The sequence below is a fragment of the Amphiprion ocellaris genome, chromosome 18 (assembly GCF_022539595.1).
Source record: "Amphiprion ocellaris isolate individual 3 ecotype Okinawa chromosome 18, ASM2253959v1, whole genome shotgun sequence".
NCBI classification, from domain to species: Eukaryota; Metazoa; Chordata; class Actinopteri; family Pomacentridae; genus Amphiprion; species Amphiprion ocellaris.
In genome coordinates, this window is record NC_072783.1 from 17,943,534 (window position 1) to 17,969,429 (window position 25,896).

Consider the following 25,896-nt stretch of genomic DNA (forward strand, 5'->3'; position numbering starts at 1 on the left):
GTGGATCTTAAACAATGATCAGACTCATAGGGGGCCAGCAGACCACATATACAATGCCTATTAAAAGTATTCACCTTCTTTAGAGGTTTTCTCTTTTTATTGTTTTTTTTTAAAGCATTAAATCATGGCCAATTAAGTTGGGCTCTTTAGACAAGAATTCGTAATTGTAGATTTTTTATTTTTATTTTAAAGTGTTAATTCTCTAAAAAAAAAAAAATAAAAATAAGCCAAACAATTATTGCATAAGTATTTACCCCCTTCAAGTCAGAATTTAGTACATATAGGCTATTACTGGCTACAATTAGAGGACTGAGCCTGTGTGGATAGGTCTCAGCCTTTTACCCCATTATTTTTTATAAAATTGTCAGGTTGAACAGGGATGGTACAGTCCAGCCACAAATTCTCAGTTCTACGGAGGTCTGACTCGGCCACTTCAGAACGTTCACCTTGTTGTCCTTATGTTATTTCTGTGTAGCTTTGGCCATATGTCTTAGATCACTGTTTCGCACTGAGCTGCATTCGGTTTACCTTCTACCCTTACATGCGCTCCAGTATCTGCTGCTGAGAAGAGTCACCACATCATGATGCTGCCACCACCATGCTTCACATGTGCAATATCACTTCTATGTCTTCATGCTGATGACTGTACTCCAGGGGTTACAGTGAATTGGAATTTTCTCGTATCCATCCCCTGACTTATGCGTTTCAATATGTCACGGTGCGAGGGGGGTTTGAACCCAAAGTGAGAGCGCCACAGAGCACACGGCAGACAGACTGGATCGTACAGGGTTTTATTTACAAAAATACAAACAAAAACAGCCCGGGAGGGAAGGTCCACGGAAGGGGAAAAGGCAGGCTGCTCCGTCGGCTCAGGGCTGTGTCATGCACCGTAGCCTATGTGTGACTGGCAGTCCTACAATGCCTTTTACAGTGTTTCTCATTCACCCACTCACACACCAATGTTGGCAAAGCTCTACCTGGGGAGCAACTTGGAGTTCAGCATCTTGCCCGAGGACACCTTGACACAACCTGCTCTACCACCTGAGCCATGGCTGACCCTTAGGTGAGATATTTTGGGCGGCTGTGGCTCAGGTGGAAGAGCGGATTGTCCACTGACCGCAAGGTTGATGTCTCGGGCAAAACACCAAACCCTAAGCTGCTCCTGATGGCAGGCAGGCACGCTGCATGGAAGCTCTGTCACCAGTTGTGTGTCAATGTATATGCAAATGTGTGAATGAGAACCACTGTAAAGCGCTTTGATTACCACAAAGGTAGAATGGCGCTATATACACTACCGTTCAAATGTTTGGGGTCACTTAGAAATGTCTTTATTTTTGAAAGAAAAGCAGTTTTTTAAATGAAGATAACATTAAATTAATCAGAAATACAGTCTAGACATTGATAATGTGGTAAATGACTATTCTAGCTGCAAACAGCTGATTTGTAATGGAATATCTATATAGTAGTACAGAGGTCCATTTCCAGCAACCATCACTCCTGTGGTCTAATGCTGCATTGTGTTAGCTAATTGTGTAGAAAGGCAAATTGATGATTAGAAAACCTTTGTGCAATTCTTTTAGCACATGAACAAAAGTGTGAGTTTTCATGGAACACATGAAATTGTCTTTTGAGCAGTCATATAAGTGTAGACCATTTACATTTTATAGGGGGTGAATATGTATGCCATCATTTATACTAGCATTTTCTATTCTTACTTAATTGACATTACCTTGTAGAAATCCGCCTTTACTTTGACATAAAAGAGACTTTTTTCATAAATTCTTGTCAGACACCCGCAATAAAAGAATAAAAACTTCCAAAAAGGTGAATTATTTTTACAGCCACTGTATTTGCAGGATATAGATCATTCACGCCTTAAAAACAAGGTAATTAAACCTTAATATCAGCTATAAATCTTATTGTATAATGTGATTCTCTGTTAAAAGCCTTGCAGCAGCGTTTTGTGTCAACTGCAGTGTTTGCACATTTCTAATCTCCAGTTTAGGGAGCCTGCATCTGTCCGAGATGATTTAAAGTGTACTGTGATATATTGGTGTTATGGTGGATTTTCCCTTTAAAACGCACCGTAACGCGCTGCCTTCATCCGCTCCAACATCGCACCGCCGGAGAGAGAGAGAGGCGGGGAGAGAGTGCTGTTTACCCTGAGAACAGACCTCAGCTTTACACTCATCCAGCTGCATTACCGGGACAACAGCTGCTTCTCATCACAGCCACTTTCCGTCCGCCGAGCCTTCGCCAAATTACGCGTTACGCACAGTCATGATTTTGACGCACAGGTGAACTTCTCTCCTCGACGCGCCTCGATCACAAGGAAAAAGTGTTTGGACACTGAAGGCAAACCCAGCTCGTTTGTTTCACGCTCTCCTCCGGTGTTAGTTGCTCGAAGCTGAACAGGTGATTAGAGCCATGTCCAGGAAGAAGGCAGTGAAGAGCAAAGGGAGCTCTAAGAGCCCCAAGGCGTCTCCGAGCAGCGGGAGGACGGGGAAGGGTCTGGCCGCGGCTGCTGCTCCGTCCTCCGGGCTGGTTTACCCCAGCAGACCGTCCATCAGCAACAGCGGAGAGTTCTATGACATCGCCTTTAAGGTGAGCTCAGCCTGTCGCTACTCCTGCACTGACTTGTATCCAAATAAACACGCCAGTGAGAGAAGGAGGTGCAAGATGTGCAGCAGTCAATTAAAAAAACTTTAAGAAGTATAGTGGTGATCACATCTTCTTTCTTTGAAGTATAACTGTGCAGTGGAGGTGTAAGATTTTCTAAGCATCAGAGTCCATGTGTGCAGAGCTGAATTGTAGAAAGCAATTGAATCATGAGGATTTTTCACTGGACTTGAAGAAATGTGTGGTTCTTTTTGATAATTCGAACTTTCTTACAGAGTGTTTTCAGGTAGATGTGTTATGGCACCACATGGAAACCAGTTGAAAATTTTTGACCTATTTCCAATTTTTGCTTCCTAAAATACATATGACACGTCTCAGAATTTTCTTCGGGCGCATGACAGTTTTAGTTTTTTAAAGCCAGATTTGACAGTGTTTCATATTCACCTTTGATCCATCTCTTATTCTGCGTTCTGAGTGTGAGCTGTCACATCAGGTAGATCACACAGTGCTCAGCAGTCTAAATCAGTCACTTTGTGCTGTCTAAAAGAAGCAGAGATTATTGAGAATGTGTAGTAAGATGAAACCGTAAACTGACTGAAGCTTCAGTTTGTACAAGTATTTATTTGTTTCTCTTTATTTTTTTGCATTTTGCACCTTTAATTCTATATTACTTTTGATTATTTACTCAGTAATGTCATTTGTCTGCAGGTGTTGTGTATCTTTGTCTTTTGTTGATCAAAACAGAATTTCCTCATGGCACATTAGAAGTAAAATTGAAGTAAAATCCAACATAATGTGTCTTCTTAAGGTGTTAGGTGGCATTGTGCCATCACATCAGCTTCCAATCACCTTGACATTTATTCTCCAGGTCTCTGGAACTCTGCTGGGGGGATGAGCAGCATTTTTCAAAAACATATTCCTTTGTCTGGTGTTTTGATGATGGCGGTGGAAAATATAGGTCCAAAATCTCCAAACAGTGTTCAACTGGGTTTAGATGTGGTTACTGAAAGGACCACAGTATAGGATTTGTGTAAATTTTGTCAAACCACTCAATGATTCATTGTGTCCTATGGAAGGGGACTTTGTCATTCTGAAAGAGACTGCTTCCACCAGGAGAGAAATGTTTCATAAGATAAAGGTGATGGCTCAGAATAACTTTGCATTGATTTGCAGTGACTCTTCCCTCTAAGGGGACCAGTGAACCTAAATCACGGCAGCATCATGCCCCAGAGTCACCGACTTCTCTCACTGTAGGGGTCAAGAGTTCCCGTTTTTCCCATAACTTGTCACCCATATGTATTTATATATTCCGAGTTGGTGCCTCATCCTTTCTACTGGCTGTGAAAGGGTTTATATATGTATGTTAGGCAGTTTTTCATCTGTTTTTAAAATGGGCTTCCACACTTGTATCACGTGACCCTGAAAGCTGTTTTTTACACTATCGCTGAAATGAAAAAAAATCCATAATATGATGGTTGCAGAAATTCATTTCAACATTATTTCTCTAAGGAGGTGTAGTCACAGAATACATAAGTAGGGCTGTTGTGTTCAGATTGCTGTGTTTGTGTCCCGGGGTTGCAATTTCATCACATATAACTCCCAAACTCCTCTCACATAGATGAAATTTTACCCAGTGAGGCTCCATTCAAGTGCAAAAGTTTAGAAAGCCAACATTAAGTGTTGTGCAGCACAGCTGTAGTCCAGTGCAATAACACGTTGGAGATGATGGGGAGGGGTTTGTATTATTAATGAGATCAATTAACAGCAGCACGGCAGGAGACTTTTCTTTAGCTGGAGTGGAGCTGACAAAATGTTTAACTGACGCTGCACATACTGCTCTAGTAGACTTTTGAAACTGCAGTTACGAAAAACAAAGTGAATCAAAGTAATCCTTTAATTCCTTAAATGGCTGAAATGTATCCTAACCTTTCTGAAATCATTAACATTTGCATAGTATGAGTTTTCAGTAAAATATATCAACATTTTTATTTATCCCTTTTAAAAATAGTCTTTTTTTTGCTAATTTTCTGTTCTGAATGGAAAGTGTTTGGGGTTTTTGGGTGTCGTTTAATCAGAATAACACATTTGAAGAGCTTTTATCAGCTAAGTGATAATGGCACTGCATTGACAAGGGACATACATAATTAAAATAATGAAATGGGGATGAAAGGGACTAATGATGATCTGCACTGAGCATATGCAAATTTTAATTCTCATGATGTGGGTGGCAGCTGGTATTAATTTTGCACCCTCATTAACAACTGTTCATATGGCAGACCACCCAAAGTCCCTGTCTGACTTTGACTTTGTACGATACACACAGTTGTAGCAGTTCAATAGTCTCTCGCTTCTAATCACAGTACATCAAACTAAACACATATACAAAAACACATATAAAAATATGTCAAATAAAACAAAGGTGTACAGAGTTGTGTGTTGCCCTTTGAAGCAAAAAGAACAATCTCTGGTTGTCCACTGGTCTGTACAGTTTGTTCTTTCTAACTGGAGTGAGCAGAAATGCTGTGTCCTCTTTAGATATGAGTTTTGAGTGTGTGCATGTATATATGTGAGTGCATTGCCTAAACTCCTGTGTATTTGCAGATAAGTTTTCACCTGAACTCTTTCCCTCTCCTACCTCAAATATCTACCCACACACACACACTCAGACTAACAAAAGGCTTTGAATTCCATCTGCCAATAGACTTTCTCCCACTCTCTCTGTCTGTCTGTCTGTCTGTCTCAGGTGATGCTGGTGGGGGATTCAGGTGTGGGAAAGACCTGTCTGCTGGTTCGCTTCAAAGATGGAGCCTTTCTAGCTGGAAGCTTCATCTCCACTGTGGGCATCGACTTCAGGGTAAGTACTAATACATACGTACTAACAAAAGTGTGCCACAGTTCAGTATTAAACTAAAGTGTTTGGATGTTATCATTGTGGAAGTTCAGTGAGATCAAGAGAGGAGGCAGACACAGAGGGACACAGTGGAGACTCAGATGACTTAGTTGCAAGTCAGGTTTACTGTTATCAGAAGAATGACACCAACAGAGCAGTAGTACATGCAAGCAATTACAATATACTGTAGTTGGGAGAGGGGTCAGATTTAGACTTAATTATTTATTACTAACAGTTTTCTGCCATCTATAGCCTGAGTCTACTTCAGCAGAAGCGGACAGAGATAATTAGAGATGTCATAATGTAGGGGCAAAAAAACAAACAACGAAAAACCCTCTGGCTTGTTTGTGTTTCTTTAAACCAATCACAATTCTCCTGGGTGGTGCTAAGCTAAGGTTGGCGAATTGGACTAACATCTTTCTATCAACTCATATTGCACCTGCTGTTGTGGAGTGAAATTACACAGGATTCATGTGCAAAATCCTCAGAACAATCATTAAGGACAGATTACAGCAAAAATCTAGGGATATTTTTCGTCTTTCATGTGATGTATTAGAACTGTGCTTTGTAATTGTTGGCTATATGTACATTTTGCATGTGCAAAACAAAACGCATTAGTTTCTTACCGATCTTAGAACTAGTACCACTTTATACTAGGAAAACAGTACGGCAGCTATATTAGTGTATATGTGTTTTTAGGATTTTCACATCCTGAAATGTTCCTTTAGTGTTTCTGAACTATACCAGCTGGGTCTGGTGTAGCATTGCCCCACACAGAGCATTCACAAAGACTGGCATTAGTGTGTTTAGACTAGTGCAGTGATATAACATAAGCTGGGTGCTGCTGTGAACCTGAGTGCTGTAGAATACCATCATTACCGGTCAAAGTATAACATTATGCATGTGTGTGTTAGCGTATTGTACATGCAGCAGTTTGTTTAAAATATCATACTTTATGCTGAAATATATTCATTTGATTGATATATTTTCTTTGGTATGGAGGACTGAATTTTCAGTGATACATCTGGTATTGTGACATCCCTAAATATAGCCAACATGTCAGTATGATCCACAGTTAAAGTGACTGAAAGATAAAAATATGAGAATATTTCTTTAATGGTGTAGCAGAAATCTAATATGAACCTACACAAGATGGAATGGCAGCATTAAAGCCACATGATCCTACATTTCCCACAATGCAACATGCCTGGTAAATGTAAACTGTTTTAATATGAATATTTAATATTATAACTTTATATAAAAGGCTTTCTGTCAAATATTGTATGAAGTCTAAATCATGATATTATCATTAGAACAGTTTTCCAGCACCACAGAGGACACTGTGAGGATTCAGCATCGCTGATTTCACAGGATCATGGTGCTTTCCATGGGGAATGAACTGACCTTCATGTGTAAAATGAGTCCCTCTTAAAGTGTGAACACTTCCACTCTGCAGTGAATTGATTATCAAGGACAGCAGCAGCAAATGGGACAGACTGAAAGGATCTGTTCTTTGACTGAGATTGAGTAGCTTCCCTAAAAAGTTGTGCTGCTGTAACAGTAGAGCTTTTAAAGTTGAAGCTGGGGGTAAATGAGAGGGTAGAAGGTGTTTAAACTCTGCCTGTGAGCCACATGTCCCTGATGGGAAGCAGGACATTTGATGTGAATGAAGCTACATTAAAAAGGTAATTTAAAACAGGGTTATACATCAATCTATTAATCTTTTCTTTTCTTTTTTTTCTTTTTTACTCCTAATGGCTAACTCAGTTTCTGCCCATCATGCCTTGAGGGAAATTACCAATGAGGGCGGTAAAGAGTTGGCCACACTTGTGTGTCGCTGACTAGAAGCAGTGACCTGTTTCAGTCTTTTTACTGTCTTGTTGCTCCCCCAGCAAATCCCTGTAAGTGGAGAATCTGACACAGCTGTTTGGAAAAGGCTCCCCCTCAGGAGCCATTCTGAGGCCTGTTTCACTGATGCTGTCAGCCAGAGCGGCTTCCACATGAACAAGTGCAACAGCGGAAAGAGGTTAAAATCCATTATATTATAGGAAATGGTAGGAACGAACACACGAGCTGAAAACGCACTCAGGTCAGCAGGATGTCTTGGGATGTGTGTTAACTGACAGCCCTCTTGTGAATTGGAATCATGCTGTGTGGTGAGTTAACAGAACCACGCTGCATATTGAGTCTTTAGGTTACTGTTTTACCTGATTCCTCACCTTTGAAGCCAAACCGTTAAGCTACATATCAGCCGATGAAATGAAAGTAAAATCAGCATGGTTTACCAAGCAACTTTGAACCAAATGCTGCTTCCCTGCGGCAAAAACTGCAAAATAGGACGCTGGTGTAGAACAACAGAGTTTCAGACTGATGCAAACAGAGCAGTCTTCTCATATAAGCAAGAGAAGTAAAAATAGATAAAAGTCTTTTTTATCTGCATCCATAGAAGAAAGTCTGTGCAGCAGGGAGAATTGGTCATTATCACTTCCCTAAATAAATGGAAGACAGAGCCAAATTCAAAACTTACAGATTCTTGATCAAAAAACTTAATTGTTTCTCTGGCAAAGGCGGGTGATTGCTACAGTGTGCTTTGTCTGTTTCAGCTCTCATTATCACTTGTTTGCCATGGAGCGGTGTCTCCTCACACTGAAAGGCGACAGTGTGAGCTGATTATGATGATGAATAGTTCATTGGTTATTTCAAAGCCTCACTATTCACACTACATATCTGCGATCGCTCAGGTTTCTCTTTCTATTTAGGTAATTATTTTCTGCTTTTACACATTGGCCAAGTGTGAACACACATTGGAGCTTACGCACACATTTGTAAGAACCCCTCTTGAGATTGTGTTTTCCATTGGCCGTCATCCCATCCATACCCATGACAACCACCTTTAAATAAACTGTAAAGGAATAGTGATGTGTACGGATGCACTCTATTGGATTTTTGCTGATATCCAATGTTTTCCAACTAATTTTTGACTGATTGCTGATTCCGATATATGCACATATTTTTTCCACCTAATTGCAGAGAACACCAGGTCCCTCCTGCAGTGGAATTAACATATTATTATACCAACTCTTATCTTGCTGGCTCACTGCCAGGTGCAGGCATGAAATACAGTGCTTTTCAAAGTACACATTGCCCTTGTTTACAGTCTTTATGCTAAGCTAACATCTGCGTTCAGTAGCTTTATATTTGCCATTAGAATATGAAATTTCTCTCTTGGTAAGAAAGAAAATAACCATTTATACCTAAATGCAGCACTGTTCCATGAACCCTTTTAACCTTGTTGTCTGACTTTTTAGAAAAAGGTGACAACCAGGTAACTTGTCCTTCTATCACAAACACACCCACATACACTCGCACTAACTGCTGCTCCTCATCAATGTGCTCGCTCAATCCTTCATCTCTTTAGTCTCCTGCTTTGTATATATGTTTCTGAAGTCTAGAGCACTTGGGGACAGATTTGAGTTATTATTAGTAGCTTGATTGTCTCGGCTAAAGACGGAAAGAAACGCTCTTACAAGGGCTTTTGAAATGTTTCTGCTTTGTCATCTTATTGAATCACACACACAGTGTTGGTATAGAGATAAAGATCATTTGTATGTTTTGAAGGCCTTTTGAAGAATGTGACATTTGAATTGAAAAACAATGCACATGTTAAATAGAAGAATCTTTTATGTGTTTCTTTCAAAAGGAAATGCGGGAGAATAGGCGAAGACTGCCACACAACATATTAAAATGGCTACATTTTGGCCACACTCAGCCTTTCTTTATGTACACTACTGTTCAAAAGCTTGGGGTCACTTAGAAATGTCCTTATTTTTTAAATGAAGATAGCATTAAATTAATCAGGAATACAGTCTAGACATTGTCAATGTGGTAAATGACTATTCTAAATGAATGAAATGAAATTAATGATTTTTAGTGGAATATCTCCATAGGGGTACAGAGGAACATTTCCAGCAACCATCACTCCTGTGTTCTAATGCTACATTGTGTTAGCTAATGGTGTTGAAAGGCTAATTGATGATTAGAAAACACTTGTGCAATTATGTTAGCACATGAATAAAAGTGTGAGTTTTCATGGAAAACATGAAATTGTCTGGGTGACTCCAAACTTTTGAACAGTAGTGTAAGTCACTGAACCTCAGCTCAAAATCAAAATAAACTGAAAGAGGCTCTTCATTTATGTTCATGAATGCTCTTTCCATTACCAAATTGTCTTTACTTAACCCCTCCAATTTGGATAATGCTATCAGTTTCTGTTAAAATATTACCACTGAGCCCCACAGCTTGTTATCTACAAGGACACCTGGATAATTCTGGTGCCTCTTTTCTCATACTTTCATGAGTATCAGAGGGCAAATATCCCTAAAAGCTCACTGAATGTATTTATTTGAAAGAGTGCAGTGATATTTGAAGAGATATAATTAATATTTGGCAGCTGACTCAGTGCAGCAGAGATCACTCCGACATTCACCCCGTGATTAATTGAAAATGAAAACTTGTTTCAGAGTTAAACTGCTCATATGGATAATTCAGATGGTCTGTTACAAAGTTGACATGGCAAATGTGTTGCTTGATGCTTTTAGTTGAGGAATGCACCTCAATTAAAATGTGCAGTTATGGATTAACAGTTGAGTTTCCTCTTTCTTATAGTGTTAAGTTACTTTGCTGAGTTTTTATACACTTTATTCTAACAGAGAAGCATTGATTAGAGTAATTAAAAAAAAAAAGTTCCAGAAACCCAAAATCATATCTGCACGGCAGCAAAACAAGCTTATTATCACTTAGGCGAGAAGTGTAAATATGGGCTCATAGTTGTAAGTGTTGCAGCTTTTGTGTCCGTCACACATTTCTTTTTTGAAAAATCGCAGCACTGTGAACACAAAAGAACAGGAACACTGAAATAAAAGTGTTGTAATGTTCTGCTAGTAAGTTAAAAGCTGATATATTCCACCGTTGAACGTAAAAAAAAAGGGACACTTTTCAGCACTGTCAGGAATGTGCAGCAGTGTGACCTTTTACATTCCAGATAATGAGGAATAGGAGTTAGCACCCCACAGGAAAAGGAGTTTTTGGAGGACACAACCTGACTTCAGCCTGCTTTTTCCAGCTATCTATTTATAATGATGAGTCAGAAATCAAACTCTCCTGTTTGATGAGATTGTTTTTGGTTCCCACTGTGGCAGAATTGCAGGTTTTGTTCTTGTGTCTCCTCCTTGCTGTCCGTTACATGTGCGCATTTAATTACGTGTGCTTCCTTTCATTTCCATATCATGGCTTTTTTTCTCTCTCTCTCTCCCTTTCACCACCCTTTCACTTGGCTTGAAACGATGCTGCACAGCACCGGAGTGGTTAATCATTAAGCAAACTGCTGCACAGCTCGCACAGACAGAGATGTTTTTCAGTGTGTGGTGCCTGGAAGGAGCAACAGTCTGCCGGAACATGACAGGAGGATAACGTTGTCCACCCTCACCGCCCTCTCACAGCTAATTGCCATGTGACGTGGTTCACGTACGAGATTATTTACGAGCGTGTGAGAGCAGCGTCACCTGTATGGCAGGAACAGATGTGGAAAACAGCTGGTCAGAATCACATTTAGTAATGTCTTCCCCGAGAAAAATATTAAGTAGCTGGTCCCTGAATGCATCATTTGTTGATGTTTTTATTGTTTTTAAATTCCTGCTGTAAATTTGCTTGTAAAGCCTCAGTATAGAAATCATAACTCAGCCACATTAGCATTAATAAAATGTCAGCATGTGTTAGAAGTAGTGTAAATTGACATAAACTGTACATTTTTACATTACATAGTAGATGTGCTTTAATACAGAAGCTGTTCTGAATACTTGTCAGTTTTCATTTGTAAGGTAGTGGGTTGGATATGAGGGGAAATTGCTGTATTGCTTTATGGCACAAAATCCAACAGCTAAGGATTTCAAAGTGATGTTAATAGCAAATGATAGACGGACTGAAAAGAAGCAGCAGAAATAACTTCCACTGTGTTTATCCTCTCCTCTAGTAACAACTAACAGAAAATGGATTACTTAGCAACAAAAAAGCAATATGCGCTCTGGGTTTGCGTTCACCACAGTACGTACTACTTGTATTTATCACCCTTGGAAGTTTTCCCTTTTTATTGTTTTTCAATATTGAATCATGGATCACTTTATTTTGGCTTCGTGACAAGAATTTACAACTAAAAAAGATTTTTTGTGTCAAAGTCAAAACAGATTTTGACAAAGTAATGCCTTCTAATTTAAAATATAAACTGATAAAATCAGTGATTACATAAATATTCATCACCTCCAAATTGAAATGGGGCAAGAAGACATATAATTAGTGAAATGGAGATCATCTGAGTACAGTGAACGTGTCTCAAGTGATTGTAGTATAAAGACACCTAAATTTGGAAGGTCCAGTCATTGGTGAATCAGTACTCTTGGATGTAACTACACCATGAAGACAAAATAACACTCAAAGTCACTCTGCCAAAAGGTGACTGGAAAGCATAAGTCAGGTGATGGATACAAGAGCATCTCTAAGTCAAGTCATCCCTTAGAGTACAGTTACATCCATCATTTAGAAACAGAAGAAACACAGCGCATATGTAAATCTGCCTACACCAGGCACTCCTTGAAATCTGAGTGATCATGCAAGAAAGAGACTCGTGAGAGAGGCCACCAAGATATCTATCACTCATCTGAAAGAGTTACAAGAAAGAGACTGGCGAGGGAATCCACCAAGACTCCTATGACTCCTGTCAAGGAGTTACAAGAAAAAGACTAGTGAGGGAGCCCACCAAGACACATATGACTCCTCTGAAGGACTTACAAGAAAAAAAATAGTGAGGGAGGCCATCAAGACACCCATGACTCCTCTGAAGGACTTACAAGAAAAAAAATAGTGAGGGAGGCCATCAAGACACCCATGACTCCTCTGAAGGAGTTACAAGGAAAAAAAAGCTAATAAAGGAGGTCACCAAGACACCTATGACTCCTCTCAAGGAATTACAAGTAAGAGACTGGTGAGGGAATCCACCAAGACTCCTATGAGTCCTGTCAAGGAGTTACAAGAAAAAGACTAGTGAGGGAGCCCACCAAGACACATATGACTCCTCTGAAGGACTTTCAAGGAAAAAAATAGTGAGGGAGGTCACCAAGACACATATGACTCCTCTGAAGGACTTACAAGAAAAATAAACTAGTGAGGGAGATCACCAAGACACCCAAGACACCTCTAAAGGAGTTACAAAAACAGGCTAGCAAGGAGGCCACCAAGACACATATGATTCCTCTGAAGGACTTTCAAGAAAGAAAATAGTGAGGAAGGTCACCAAGACACATATGACTCCTCTGAAGGACTTAAAAGAAAAATGAACTAGTGAGGGAGATCACCAAGACACCTCTGAAGGAGTTACAAGAAAGAGGCTAGCAAGGGAGGCCATCAAGACACCCATGACTCCTCTGAAGTAATTACATGAAAGAGACTAGTGAAGGAGGCCACCAAAACATATATGACTATTCTGAAGAAGTTACAAGAAAGAGACGAGCGAGAGAGGCCACCAAGACACATATGACTCCTCTGAAGGAGTTACATAAAAGAAACTAGTGAGGGAGACCACCAAGGTACATATGATTCCTCTGAAGGAGTTACAAGAGAGAGATTAGCGAGGGAGGCCACCAAGACACATATGACTCTTCATAAAAAGTTACAAGCTTCAGCAGCTGAGACTGTGCATACAACTGTCGATGGTTCTTCGCCAGTCAAAGCCCTATGGGAGAGTAGCAAAGAGGGAGACACACAATAATATGAACCTTTCTTCTATGGGACTGGAAGGACTCGCGGTGGCTAAACACTCTGTTGTGCTTTTGGCTCATCAAAATACAAACATGGCAGCTACTCTAAAAATATCCCATATCTGTTAGACTAGCCACCAGAATGTCTTTTTTTTCCTGAGAAGTCTGTGACAAGGAGGTCTGATTGTGTGCCTTACTTTGTGGGCTGCTTTATGGCACAAAACTGGATGAACATCCTGTTCCTGTGGAGGAAACATCAGGAGCTAAAATTTGACGTGGCGATGAAGTCAGCCATTTTACTCTGTGGTTACAAATCTTGAAGAAGCTGCTGTTCCCCCAGAGCAAATAAAGCTGACATTTTCTGAGTGTGTGACAAGGTTCAGATGGTGGAGGGGGTGAAAGAATAACCAAGAAATCACTTTTCCCTCCTCAGTGAAGACAAAGAGGAAAGCTCTTTGTGACAGACAGCTTTTGAAACATCACAATTCTTCTGAACATTCTGACTCAAACTGTTTTCTGACAATATTTAGGCACCAAAAAAGGACATAATTTATTTGACATCTACCACGCTGAGTTTAGTAGTTTTTCAAGACATTTATGAGTCATGGGAGGATTCAGTTGCCCGTTGTTGTCATCATCCATAGCTTTTAAAATAGTCTGGCTGCTGGCTCCAGTAGACTTTTAGTGGATGTTTTCCAGCCTCAAATGTAGCAGGGAGCATTAAGCTTGTGAGATTAAGCCTGCTTTACAAGACTGGGAAGCAACAGTTGTTCATGGGAAATGTAATTTTAGAGCTGGCAGCGCTGCTGATGTGAGATAGAAGCTACATCTCCTGGCTATGATCTCCGTAATTAAATCAGTGAATTAAATTTTTGCAAATTCTATCTTTCTGCATGCGCTCCCTGGAGAGATAACTTTTCTTTTGCTCCAAACCATCAAGCTGAAGGTAGATCAAGTGTAGAATGGATTGTATCGTGCCTTTTAATGTATGCAGCGGTAAAGGTATATGTGTGTGTTCCTGCCCACATGGAGAGGCTGTAATCAATCAGAGGAAAGCTGATGACAATTACCGTCTCTTACTTACTCTTCAGGCTACCAGACATCGTCCATCGATCCTGGGATGCTTTTTTTCCTCGTGGCTGTGAATCTTAATTTCCCTGGTGAAGACTGGAAAATTCAGACTGCAGGAAAGTCACAGGGTTTAAACTGAATATACGATCTTTATGCTTGACTGTCTGCTTTGTAATTTACAACTGACCACACTGGACAATATTGGTTGTCATGGTGACGATGCACAGATACACCAAAGGCAATTTTCTGTGCACAATATGAAAAGGGTGAGAGGCAGTCTGCATTATGCATGCGCTGGCACAGTCGTTCACACACAGCAACAACATACACACTGACAGACACGTGCGTACTAGTGAAATTACATGCATACATCAGGAGATCGACACCATATAGCTCTCCAGAGCCTCCTTGTGCATCCATATTTTATGTAAGAGTGCATCTTGGGCTTTGTATGCAGTTGTCAATGACCTGATTTACTCAGGATCTTCTCACACAGAAGTCTTGACAGAAGGACACTTAACTATGTCAGTTTATGTAACACTGTGAGCTCTCATCAGTGCTGTGAGAACTCTGAGGGAGATAATGCAGATCTGATAAATTAGAGCTGGCTGAGATGATGTTGGTGCAGACTTTAGCCTTATTTCAATAAAAGTGCTTTTTATGTTTCTGTGAAGACTGACAATCACTCAGTTGATGGTAGATTTTAGTTCTAAAATGAAGGAAATGGCGACCATCTTTCACATTACAGAAATCTCCCATAGATAGGTTTCTATTCAACTTTTTCTAATGTTACTTCGCCAAGGAGAGCGGTGGAGTTATGTGACAATTGCCGTTTGTTTGTCTGTCTGTCTGTTAGCAACATTACTCAAAAAACGACTAATGTATTTGGATGAAATTTTCAGGGAAGGTCAGAAATGACACAAGGACCAAGTGATTAGATTTTGGCAGTGATGTGGCTTATAGTCTGGATCCACAGATTTGTTCAATATTTCTGTATTGCGAGATAGTGGCACAGCGTCACTATAACTATGACAAGTGAACACTGCGGCAGCTGCCTGCTGATGATCACACGACTGCAATCTTACTACAAATCGACCGCTGCAGACTTTTCGAGACTTATCCATTGGAAATGATGCAAGGAACAATTGATTAAATTGTGGGGATGTTTCCGTGTTCCATCAATTCCTGCCGCCCTCTACATATTCTGGTCACGCAGTTTTGTATCTGTACATAATGTAGACATGCATAACATACGCCTGTGCTCAGCGCAAGATCATTTGGTGATTAAATCGCCACATTCTATGTTAATGTGAATTCTGATCAATAACTAATAAACAAATGCTGCATTCCTAAAAACAAATGCTACATTTCTGACAAGACCATATGGGGGAATGAACAGCCTTGGTGGAGTACTGCGCTTTCTGAGTGCTTTTCTTGTTGAAGGTGTTTCACCTCTCATTCAAAAGGCTTTTTCAGTTCAGATGAAGTGAACAATGTTAGGTATAAATAATATATATATATATATTTTTTTTTATCATAATATGATAATGTAGTTGATTGTAACTAGTTTTAACCCTGTGAACCCTCCAGCAGTTTCGAAATATTTTTTATTCCTGTCACATTTTTTCTCCCTGTGGATTAATTTTTCACTGTAATGTAAAATCCGAGATCTCTATGGAAACAGCACAACCATGAAAATAAGTTGAGAGTTCTCAGAAAACTGTATTTACAAAAGTCTTTCAAGTGCCCACAGGTGTTACTGATACTTCAAAAAAGTATGTGAAGCATGGCTTCACATGCTGTAGATATTTTGTTATTTACACTACCGTTCAAAAGTTTGAGGTCATTTAGAAATGTCCTTATTCTTGAAAGACAAGCATTTTTTTCAATAAAGATAACATTAAATTAATTAGAAATACAATCAATATATTGTTGACGTGGTAAATGACTATTCTAGCTGTAAGCGACTGATTTTTAATGGAATATCTACATAGGGGTACAGAGGAACATTTCCAGCAACCATCACTCCTGTGTTCTAATGCTACATTGTGTTAGCTAATGGTGTTGAAAGTCTAACTGATGATTAGAAAACCCTTGTGCAGTTATGTTAGCACATGAATGAAAGTGTGAGTTTTCATGGAAAACATGAAATTGTCTGGGCGACCCCAAACTTTTGAATGGTAGTGTACATTCTTACAACTTCGAGGCATTTTTCACACTACCCTGCACATCAACCTCCTCTCTGCTGGAATACATTGCCTACAGTTCATCCAAATGGTGACAGAATTTTTGTCTCTGTTGTTTTTGTTGCTTTGTGTCATAGCTTCTCAGTTGTGCTGAGGAGCACAGAATTCTCTTTGTGCAAACTGTTGTTTTTTTTAAAGCATGCAAAATAAAAGTATTTTGAGTTTATTTTAAGCTTTTTTCTGAATGAACCACACATCACACCCGATTTGTTCAAGGATCACTAGAAAGGTGAAAATCTGACCATTTTTTTCTGCTTTTCCAAATTGTAACTGTGATAAGTGGTGTAATTTGGGCACTTTTTAAAAAGAGATTTGAAGGATTAAATTTATCTTCGGCATCATTTTCAGTTAAACTTCATCCTTAACCATGCTGCAGGTTAGGAAAAATATAAGATAAATAAATATAGATAGAATTTAAATGGATCATCAGTATCATCACTGTCAAAAGCTTTCAGTCACTACTACAACACTTGGTCTGCTCTTCTGCTGCAGTGTCGGCTGAAAATAAACCATATGTAGATGCACTTCAGTATTCATGAATAAGCAAAATGATGAAACACACTCATGCTAATAAGCCGCCACGGGACAACAGCATCAGGAAGAGCACAAACTCAAAGCCACAGTTTTTTTTCTCTTATATAACCTGCTCTTCTTCTCTGTGTTCCATCCTTTCTGCTGGAGGTTTTTATTTACATTCACCTTGTCTCTCTTTTATAAGTCTGGTGAATTATTCCTGTGATGAGATATGATTGAGGTTTTTCACCGGTAGACCTGAAGATCTGCTGACAGAAAGATAGTAGACGAAAGACACAGAGTCCGGTTATGTTGGTCTACTTGGTTTTACCTTTTTCCTTTTGCGTCACATGACTCCTCATGTGCTTGTTGGGTTCCCAGGAGACCGTTGTTATGGACCAGTAACCGTGACAACAAAGGAAGGCAATGAACGTGTGGAAACTGCTTCGACCAGATTCTGCTCATTCGGCTGGCAGATGGTGTTTAGGTTTTTTCGAGCTTCAGGGTTGACTGAGGTCCTCAGCTGGGCAGAGGGAGAGTTTAGTTGTTGTTGTTGTTGTTGTTGCAGCCGCGGAGCAGCGTCATGACCAAAATCTGCATGTAGTGACAAATTTATAGATGGGGCTTTTAGACAGTATTAAATCTCGGCAAGTTGGCCCAAGAAGCGCTTTACTTCACACTCTCACAGTTGACTATGCTCACGATTGAAAGCATTCCAATTCAATCACAGCCGTCTAGTGAATGCTGCTGAAAAGCTCCACTGGAGCAAGCCTGGGTTAAAGTGTTGATGTGAGCACCACACAAGACTTCACCTGGAGAACCGATTCCTTTCAGTGAAAAGCAATCAATATTCTGCACATGAGATGAAATAGTTGGCAATATCAGGCACGACTGTTTTTTTCCAGAACACAAAAGACGTCCTTAGTATTGTTGCTCTGAATGTGAAGGTTGTGAAGTTAAATAGGTTTTTGAATACGATTATATCAGTATTCCAGCAAGTAAAAAAATAAATTTTGCACAGTTTGTTGAATTCAAATTCTCTTTTTCAAGAAAATGTGGGAGGATGGTGAAATTGAGAACCATGACTTTAGTATTTCCAAAATGCAGTTGATAGTCGTCTATGATACAAACAGACAAATGATTAGAAGTGCCTTTTTTACCACCATAAAACCACAGCAGCAGTAGTACATTTAGAATGTGTTTTTATGTATGTGTAGTGGTCACAGATGTAGTTTGAAATAGCTTTTGCTGCCATGTTTGACTTTGTTTGTTGCTAGATCAATTGTCTGATCACTCTCAAAAAGCCTCATTAGATGATGACCTCTAAATTGCTTATATAACAGGAAAAAATTAGCAAATGTGGTGTATCTCCACATTCTGAGGACACTGAGTAACATTAACATTCATGTACAGTCATGATGTGGACACAGTGTTCTCTGCTTTTAGCTTTGTTTTTGTCTCCACCAACTTCTGACTTTGTCCATGCGCCTTTTTGTGGCATGGTATGTAGTGCACAGTGGGTTTATTAGAGCTATATTACTGGCAACAAAGTTGATGAGAGTGGTGGTAGTGAACCAGAACAGTAAAATTGTGGAATGAAACCAAAACAGTGAGCTGAAAGATGCTATAATGCTCCTTAAAGCTTGGAGCAGCAGAGTTGTGTGACAGTTGTCTTGGCACTTGGAAGCCATCATGGTAATACCCCAGGACAGCATGCATTGCATGCAGTGAACAGCCAATCAAATTGAGGACAGGTCTCTCTTGAGAATGAGATTCTGTGTCTCAGTGAGATCACCTGTATAAATAAAGGTTAAATAAATAATTTTAAAAAACAACAAAAACTGCTTTACCAATCTGGAGACTTTGTCCCAAATTAAGATTTAGAAACTGTTGCCTGCCCACACTTTAGTGACACCGTGCTTGTGTCAGTTCTGCAGCACGATTGGCTGCATGTTTGACAGTTTGATTTTTACAATCAGATGGTTGCTTTGTTGAATAGAGGGATGGGATGTGTTATATGACCACCATCTTCAAGATGACAGAAATGCATAGAAAGATTTCTATTCAACTTTTTTCTTTATTTACTCCCCCAAGCAATGCGATGGAGTTATGTGACAGTTGCTGTTTGTCTGTCTGTTAGCAACATTACTCAAAAACGGACCAACGGATTTGGATGAAATTTCCAGGGAAGGTCAGACATGACACAAGGACCAAGTGATTAGATTTTGGCAGTATGCAGCTTATAGTCTAGATCCAAGGGTTTGTTAAAGATTTGTATATCATTGTGAGATAGTGGCACAGCGTCACTGTAACTATGACAACAAGTCAACACTATGTCAGCTGCCTGCTGACAATCACATGATTGTGATCCTACTACAAATCGATTGTTGCGGACTTTTCGGGACTTATCCATCAGAAGTCATACAGGGAACAATTGATTAAACTATGGAGCTGTTTCCGAGTCCCATCAATTCCCGCCGCCTGCTACATATTTCGGTGATGCAATTCGGTATCAGTGCATAATGTACACAGGCATAACATATGCCTGTGCTCAGCAAAAGGCCATTTTGTTTGTGGGTACATCTATACTAAATGGACACATTCTACATTGCTGTGATTTCTGATCATCAATAACTAATAATCAAATGCTGCATTTCTGAAAAAAAAAATGCTGCATTTCTGACAATGCCATATGGGGGAATGAATGGCCTTGGCAGAGTACTGCACTCTCTAAGTGCTTCTCTAGTTTTATAAAGTGATGACACTATTCACATTATTTATCACCCATTGTTATTGTGAAAATATTCATTAGTGAAGCTTTAAAATAGGCAAAATATTTATTATTGCCGCTTAAAATTGAAATAAATATTTATAAGTGCAACTTCAAAATTGAGTAAATATAAAATATTGCAGCTTCAAATTAAAGTAAATATTTAGTAGTGCATCTTTAAAATAAGCAAAATATTAATTGCAGCTTTAAGTTCAAGTACATATTAGTGCAGCTTTAATCTAGTCTGGTAAAGTATGGTTAAACTGAAGGCACTAAAGTTTTTTTTTTTTGTTAATCACACCCAGGAGAGAGATTTTGTTCGTGGTTAAATTACAACAAAGGTCAACACAGCTATGACTGGGGATGTGACTGTATAACACAACACTATCCTGCAGCCCGTCATCACACTCTTGTCTGGCTCTATCAAAACAACACTTTACCATAAGTAACCACAAAAGCCAAAAGAAAAACTGAACAACTCCGCTATTCACATATTCGCAGTCTGACACTGAGCAGCTCAAGTGGGAGGTATGAAGCACACCCCAGTCATTATTGTTGAAGCAGAGATGCACAGTGCTTATTCCCTTTTCCTCATCCACTTTTTCAGGGCCCCAAACTGGCAACTTCAATGCTGCTATGAGTCAGCGTTTTTATTTGCTTTGTGCTGCCTTTGAACAACATATTCAAATGTGTTTTTATAAATAAATCTGTTTTTGACTTTGAGCGGTCTGAGGCCGACCTTCAAGTTATTGTCGTCACTAGCGGGGATGAGATTTATAATTAGAATTTTCATAGTAAGGAGGTGGAGTTGGAGGATAAATCTAAAGAACAGCCTTCTTATTTCCAAACAGCACTGAGTGAGCAGAATTGTCTGGCACTTGCTCTGCTCAGAACTGACAGATGATGTTTCAGTGTGAGGAATTAGGTTTGTTTGTGCATGTGTGTGTGTCAGTAAGTGAATTAATGGAAGATGGATGGGCAGAAAGGATCATTAACAAATTCCTTCATTTCAAACTGTGTGAGGAAAGAGTTAGTCACTGTCTGTAATTTGTCACAGTTAGCAGGAATCACAACACAGATGTATTCTCTTCTGTTGTGTCCATATGGATTTATAGCTCATCTGAATTAATCGCTATGAGTCACTAGAATGCAATTTTACACAACAGTGCCTTCACTTGGTTTAAACATACTATTTACATAGATAGAACTGCAGTAGAATATTTAGATAGAATGTCAGATGTAAAAGTGACAAATGCTAGAAAAAATTAAACTGAATCCATTTTGGATTATTAAGAAATGACAGAAAAAAATGGTAAAATAGGCATCTGTGTCCTGACCATAAGCTCAGTGCATAAGTGCTACAGCCAGGAAACATGCAGTGAAGTGATTAGAGCGAGATATATCTCTTAAATGGAGGGGAAGACATTTGCGGGCGCCACTATAAAGCATGGATCTGTCTTAGCAATCAAGGTTTATTGTGCCATCAATGGTTACCGAGATAACGATGCTACAGAGAAAAAAAATGATACCAGCAAATGATACCTGCTGACTGTTCTGCTGTATGTTCAGTATATGGTGTCCACTGACCTGTTCATTAGTTTAATTTTACATGATTGCTTGGAGTCCAGACAACCAACTGATGTTGTGATTGTGTACGCCCTGTAGTTGAGAAGTACACATTAATTTGCTACTTGAATTGAGCAGGGCAGCTGGTGCATGTTCTGACTGGCACACCTTTTAAATTAGTAGACTCTAACTCTTTACACTGTAGGTGTACATCAGTGTGGTAATGGTGTTTGCCCATTAAACCTTTCCCTCGATGGCAATGTATAATTGCAGGAGCAGCAAGACATGTTAGTAGGGTTCCAATCATCCATTCGTTATCTATACACCGCTTAATCTTCATTAGGGTCGCAGGCAACCCCCAACCCCCCAACACCCTCCAACAGCAATCCTTAATGACAGTTTCCACCCTCAGCAGGACAAAGCACCCTGATTCACCACAAAAACTGCTCAGGAGTAGCCTGAGGAACACGACAGAGCTAAGCTGTTCATCCGGGTTCCAGACTCCCCAGATCTAAATCTTGTTGAGTATCTATGGGATGTGCCAGGATAAGCCTTGTCTAGATAGGTCCCATCCTGCAACCCACAAGACCCACAGAATTCACTGCCACCATCCTGGTGCCACAGGACATCCCCAGACGTCCTGTGTCCATGAACCACTGGGTCAGAGGAGTTTTAGCAGCATATAGGGGACCAACACAATATTAGGAAGGTGGTCATAAAGTTATGTCTGATCGGTGTATTTTGAAAGTGCAAACTTTCTATAATGACTCATTTGCAATGAGTCTTATCGAAAGCATTAAAGTGTAAAATATCAGAAATAATTTTTAACATATGAGTAATGTAAATCAACCATTAAAAGTAGCAGTATAATTTCAGCTTAGAATTGTAATGCACACTTTCTCTTATCCAGATACTAGGCGTTTGCATGTAATTGTCAAACCAATATGAAGCAAACTTTTGAAATGTTGCAAAAATGGAAACATATAAAACAGCTGGTCTTTCTAATACCTGCTTTGGAGCTAATAAGCTAGGCTGTGTCATGTCACCAGAAGGTGGCAGTATATGCTATGTCACGTGGCTGTGATTAAAAGAGGAGAAAAAAAATGGAAACAAACCACCTGCTGACAACAATTAAAACACCTGATGAAGAAGAAAAAAACTGAACAAACCCCCCCCCCCCAAACCAGTAGCCTTAGCCATCTATGGCAATTTTTTTGTATCTTTTGTCCAGTTGTTGAAGTTCTAATTAATATTTCATGTTGGCTGATATCAATCATGTTTCATACTGTCCAAAGTCTGATCAGATCAAATGTTCACCTCACTGGACCTTCAGAACTGAACTGTGGGTTTGTTGGTTAAATCCTCAACCCCAGTCTGTTTAGATGTGTCCTAAAAAATGTAATTTAGATTTATAAAAAAAAAAAAAAGCTTTAGTTCTTCTGATCACAAAATCAGAGGAACCTTCAGACCCTTCTCATATAAACTCTTCAAATGAGTTTCTCTAACTTCTAAAACTTAACATTGTGATAATCCATAACTTTGACTGATTCCGTAAAGTGTGTTAAAGTAAAGATACTGACCTACCCTTAAGCAGTAATCTACATTTGACAATCATGCATATTTATAGATTTATAGAAGCAGATGTTTCAGGCTTTAAAACTGATAAAAGCTAATAAGCAGCATCATCTGTTGGCAAACTCCTGTTTGAAAATATTTATTTTTTTTGCATCCATGGATTGTGCAGCACTCCGAATATCCGCTGATTAAGATCTGAAAAAATTATACTGTACTTGGATTTCAGGTCACTACCATGAGATTATTTAAATACAGAGCAAGAGGAAGTGAAGAGTGTGTTGTTCCTACATTCTTGCCTTTTTCATGTCACAGATCAACCTTCCTCATATTTAATTCTTTTTATTAAAGTGGTGGAAGGGCAAGATGGTACCAAGGTGATCAATTAATGTTCCTGCGAGGCGTCCTGTGGAAATAATGTAGTCTCTTCTCTATTTGCATATCCCAGCAGTAATTAATCTGCCATAATCCTATAACAATGGTGTTCACAAATCATAGCGGCACATAGGCTCTGCAGAGGACAGCAGAGAGGTCGTATTTCTTATATTAATGTGAAGGTGATCCTGAAATTGCCGCAGACAGATTTTTTAATTTCACTTTGCACACACTCACAACCACATGGTTCATTATGGAATGAAACTATAGTGATGCTTGGTTTGCAGTATCTAGGTGTGCAAGAATTCTGTATGTGCACATATAAAGTGTCCTTTTTTGGACACATTTTATTCATTTAATTGTTGTTTTGTGACCAAAAATGAAATTAGATATATGTATGTGTAGATACTTCATGCATGTTGACTTACATTACCAGTCAAAAATTTGGACACACCTTCTCATTGAATGTTAAACATAATTCTAATAATAAGTTTAATATAATTCTGTTGAACCACGGTTCAAAAGCAACGTCTGATTTTCATTGGTTAATTTTCATTGAATTTTTATTTATTATTACTTTTGTCAGATTCAAATTATTTCTGTGACCGTTGTGGGTTTTTCTTTCATTAACCGAGGGGTACCAACGATTTTGTCCACGTGTGTATGTGGAATTATGTAGTAAACAGGAAAAGTAAAAAGTGTGAAATAAGTCAAGACATGTTTTATATTTTAGATTCTTCAAAATAGCCAGCCTTTGCTTTGATTCCTGCTTTGCACACTCTTGACATTCTCTTGATGAGCTTCATGAGGTCGTCACCTGAAATGGTTTTCCAAAAGTCTTGAAGGAGTTCCCAGAGATGCTGAGCATTTGTTGGCCCTTTTGCCTTCACTCTGAGGTCCATCTCATCCCAAACCATCTGGACTGGGTTCAGGTCAGGTGACTGTGGAGGCCAGGTCATCTGACCTAAGAGGCACTCCATCACTTCCCTTGGTCAAATAGCCTTTTCTGCATCATCATAGAAAGACACTGTGGGTGGTACCAGGTGACTCTTGGTCTTCCTTTCCTGTGGCGGTCCTCATGTGAACCAGTTTCGTTGTGGAGCTTGATGATTTTTGCGACTGCACTAGGGGATACATCCAAAGTTTTTAATTAGCCATTTTTCGGACTGACTGACCTTCAGTTCTTAAAGTAATGATGGACTGTCATTTCTCTTTACTTAGCTGATTGGTTCTTGCCATAATATGGATTCTAGCAATTGTCAAATAAGGCTGTCAACTGTGTACCAACCTGACTTCTGCACAACACAACTGATGGTCCCAATCCCATTAAGAAGGCAAGAAATTCCACAAATTAACCTTGATAAGGCACATCTGTGAAGTGAAAACCATTTCAGGTGACTACCTCATGAAGCTCATGGAGAGAGTGTCAAGAGTGTGTAAAGCAGTAATCAAAGCAAAGGGTCGCTATTTTTAAGAATCTAAAATATACAACATGTTTTGATTTATGTCACACTTTTTTGTTCACTACATAATTCCACGTGTTCATTCATAGTTTTGATGCCTTCAGTGAGAATCTACAATGTAAATAGTAATGAAAATATATAAAAAAACATTAAATGAGGAGTTGTGTCCAAACTTTTGACAGGTAGTGTACATACGTGTAGATACTTCATACATTTTTAACTACATACACTAAAAATAGTAGAAAATGTTGCTACTTTGAGGTGTTCTAATGAGAGAAATGCTGAAACCAAGCAACAAGGGAAACCATTTGACAGGTGAGAAGTTATATTATAATATCTACAGTTTCAAGCATGTTAAATATGCAGTGTCGTTTTGAGCATGGATTCGTTTCATTGCTATGTAATTAAAATAATTTGGAGGAGAATAAACTGAAATGATTTACAGACTAACTATATTTTGCTATGGCAGTGTGAGCCATTTTCTCACTCTTACATGATTGTTTAGAAAATATGAAAAAGGCGAGTAACAACGTTTGATGATACTGAAATTTTGTACATTCAGAAAATCAAGTTTTAAGTGATACCTCTATCAGAAAACATTACATGTGATCATAATCCTTGTAGTCTGTATCATGTTTGGGTGGAGAACAAACAGTAAACAGCAGTGTTGTGTGTTTCTGTCGTCTTGACTAAGCATTCGGATGCTATATCTTTAGCTGCTTGTGCTGCAGTTTACATTTCATACACCAAAATATTTCAGTTTTCAGTGATAAAATCATAGTGTTAGTGTCTTGTGTGTTCATTTTTTGGTATCTATGTATGTGTTTGTGATCACGTCTGCAATTCTATGTACCTGTTTTTCATTTTGCTAAAAATATTCATTAAGATTTTCAACTTCTTGCCATGGCTGCCTTCCCAATCACATACTTTTTTTTCACTGTACAGCAATGTATGTTGGTGTGTCATGAGTGTAACTAGCTACATTTCCTTCTATCTGATACAGTTC

The 25,896-nt window shown here is 39.1% G+C and overlaps 1 protein-coding gene across 1 annotated transcript in view; it reads left to right on the forward strand.

Moving 5' to 3' along the window:
- Positions 1-2,117: 2,117 nt before the first annotated feature.
- LOC111571623 (ras-related protein Rab-26) overlaps positions 2,118-25,896 on the forward strand; it is a 123,028-nt gene continuing 99,249 nt past the window's right edge. Inside the window, exons 1-2 of the mRNA XM_023274880.3 lie at positions 2,118-2,604; positions 5,363-5,473. Coding sequence (XP_023130648.1) covers positions 2,428-2,604; positions 5,363-5,473 — 288 coding nt within the window. The 5' untranslated portion in view covers positions 2,118-2,427. The remainder of the gene's footprint in view (positions 2,605-5,362; positions 5,474-25,896) is intronic.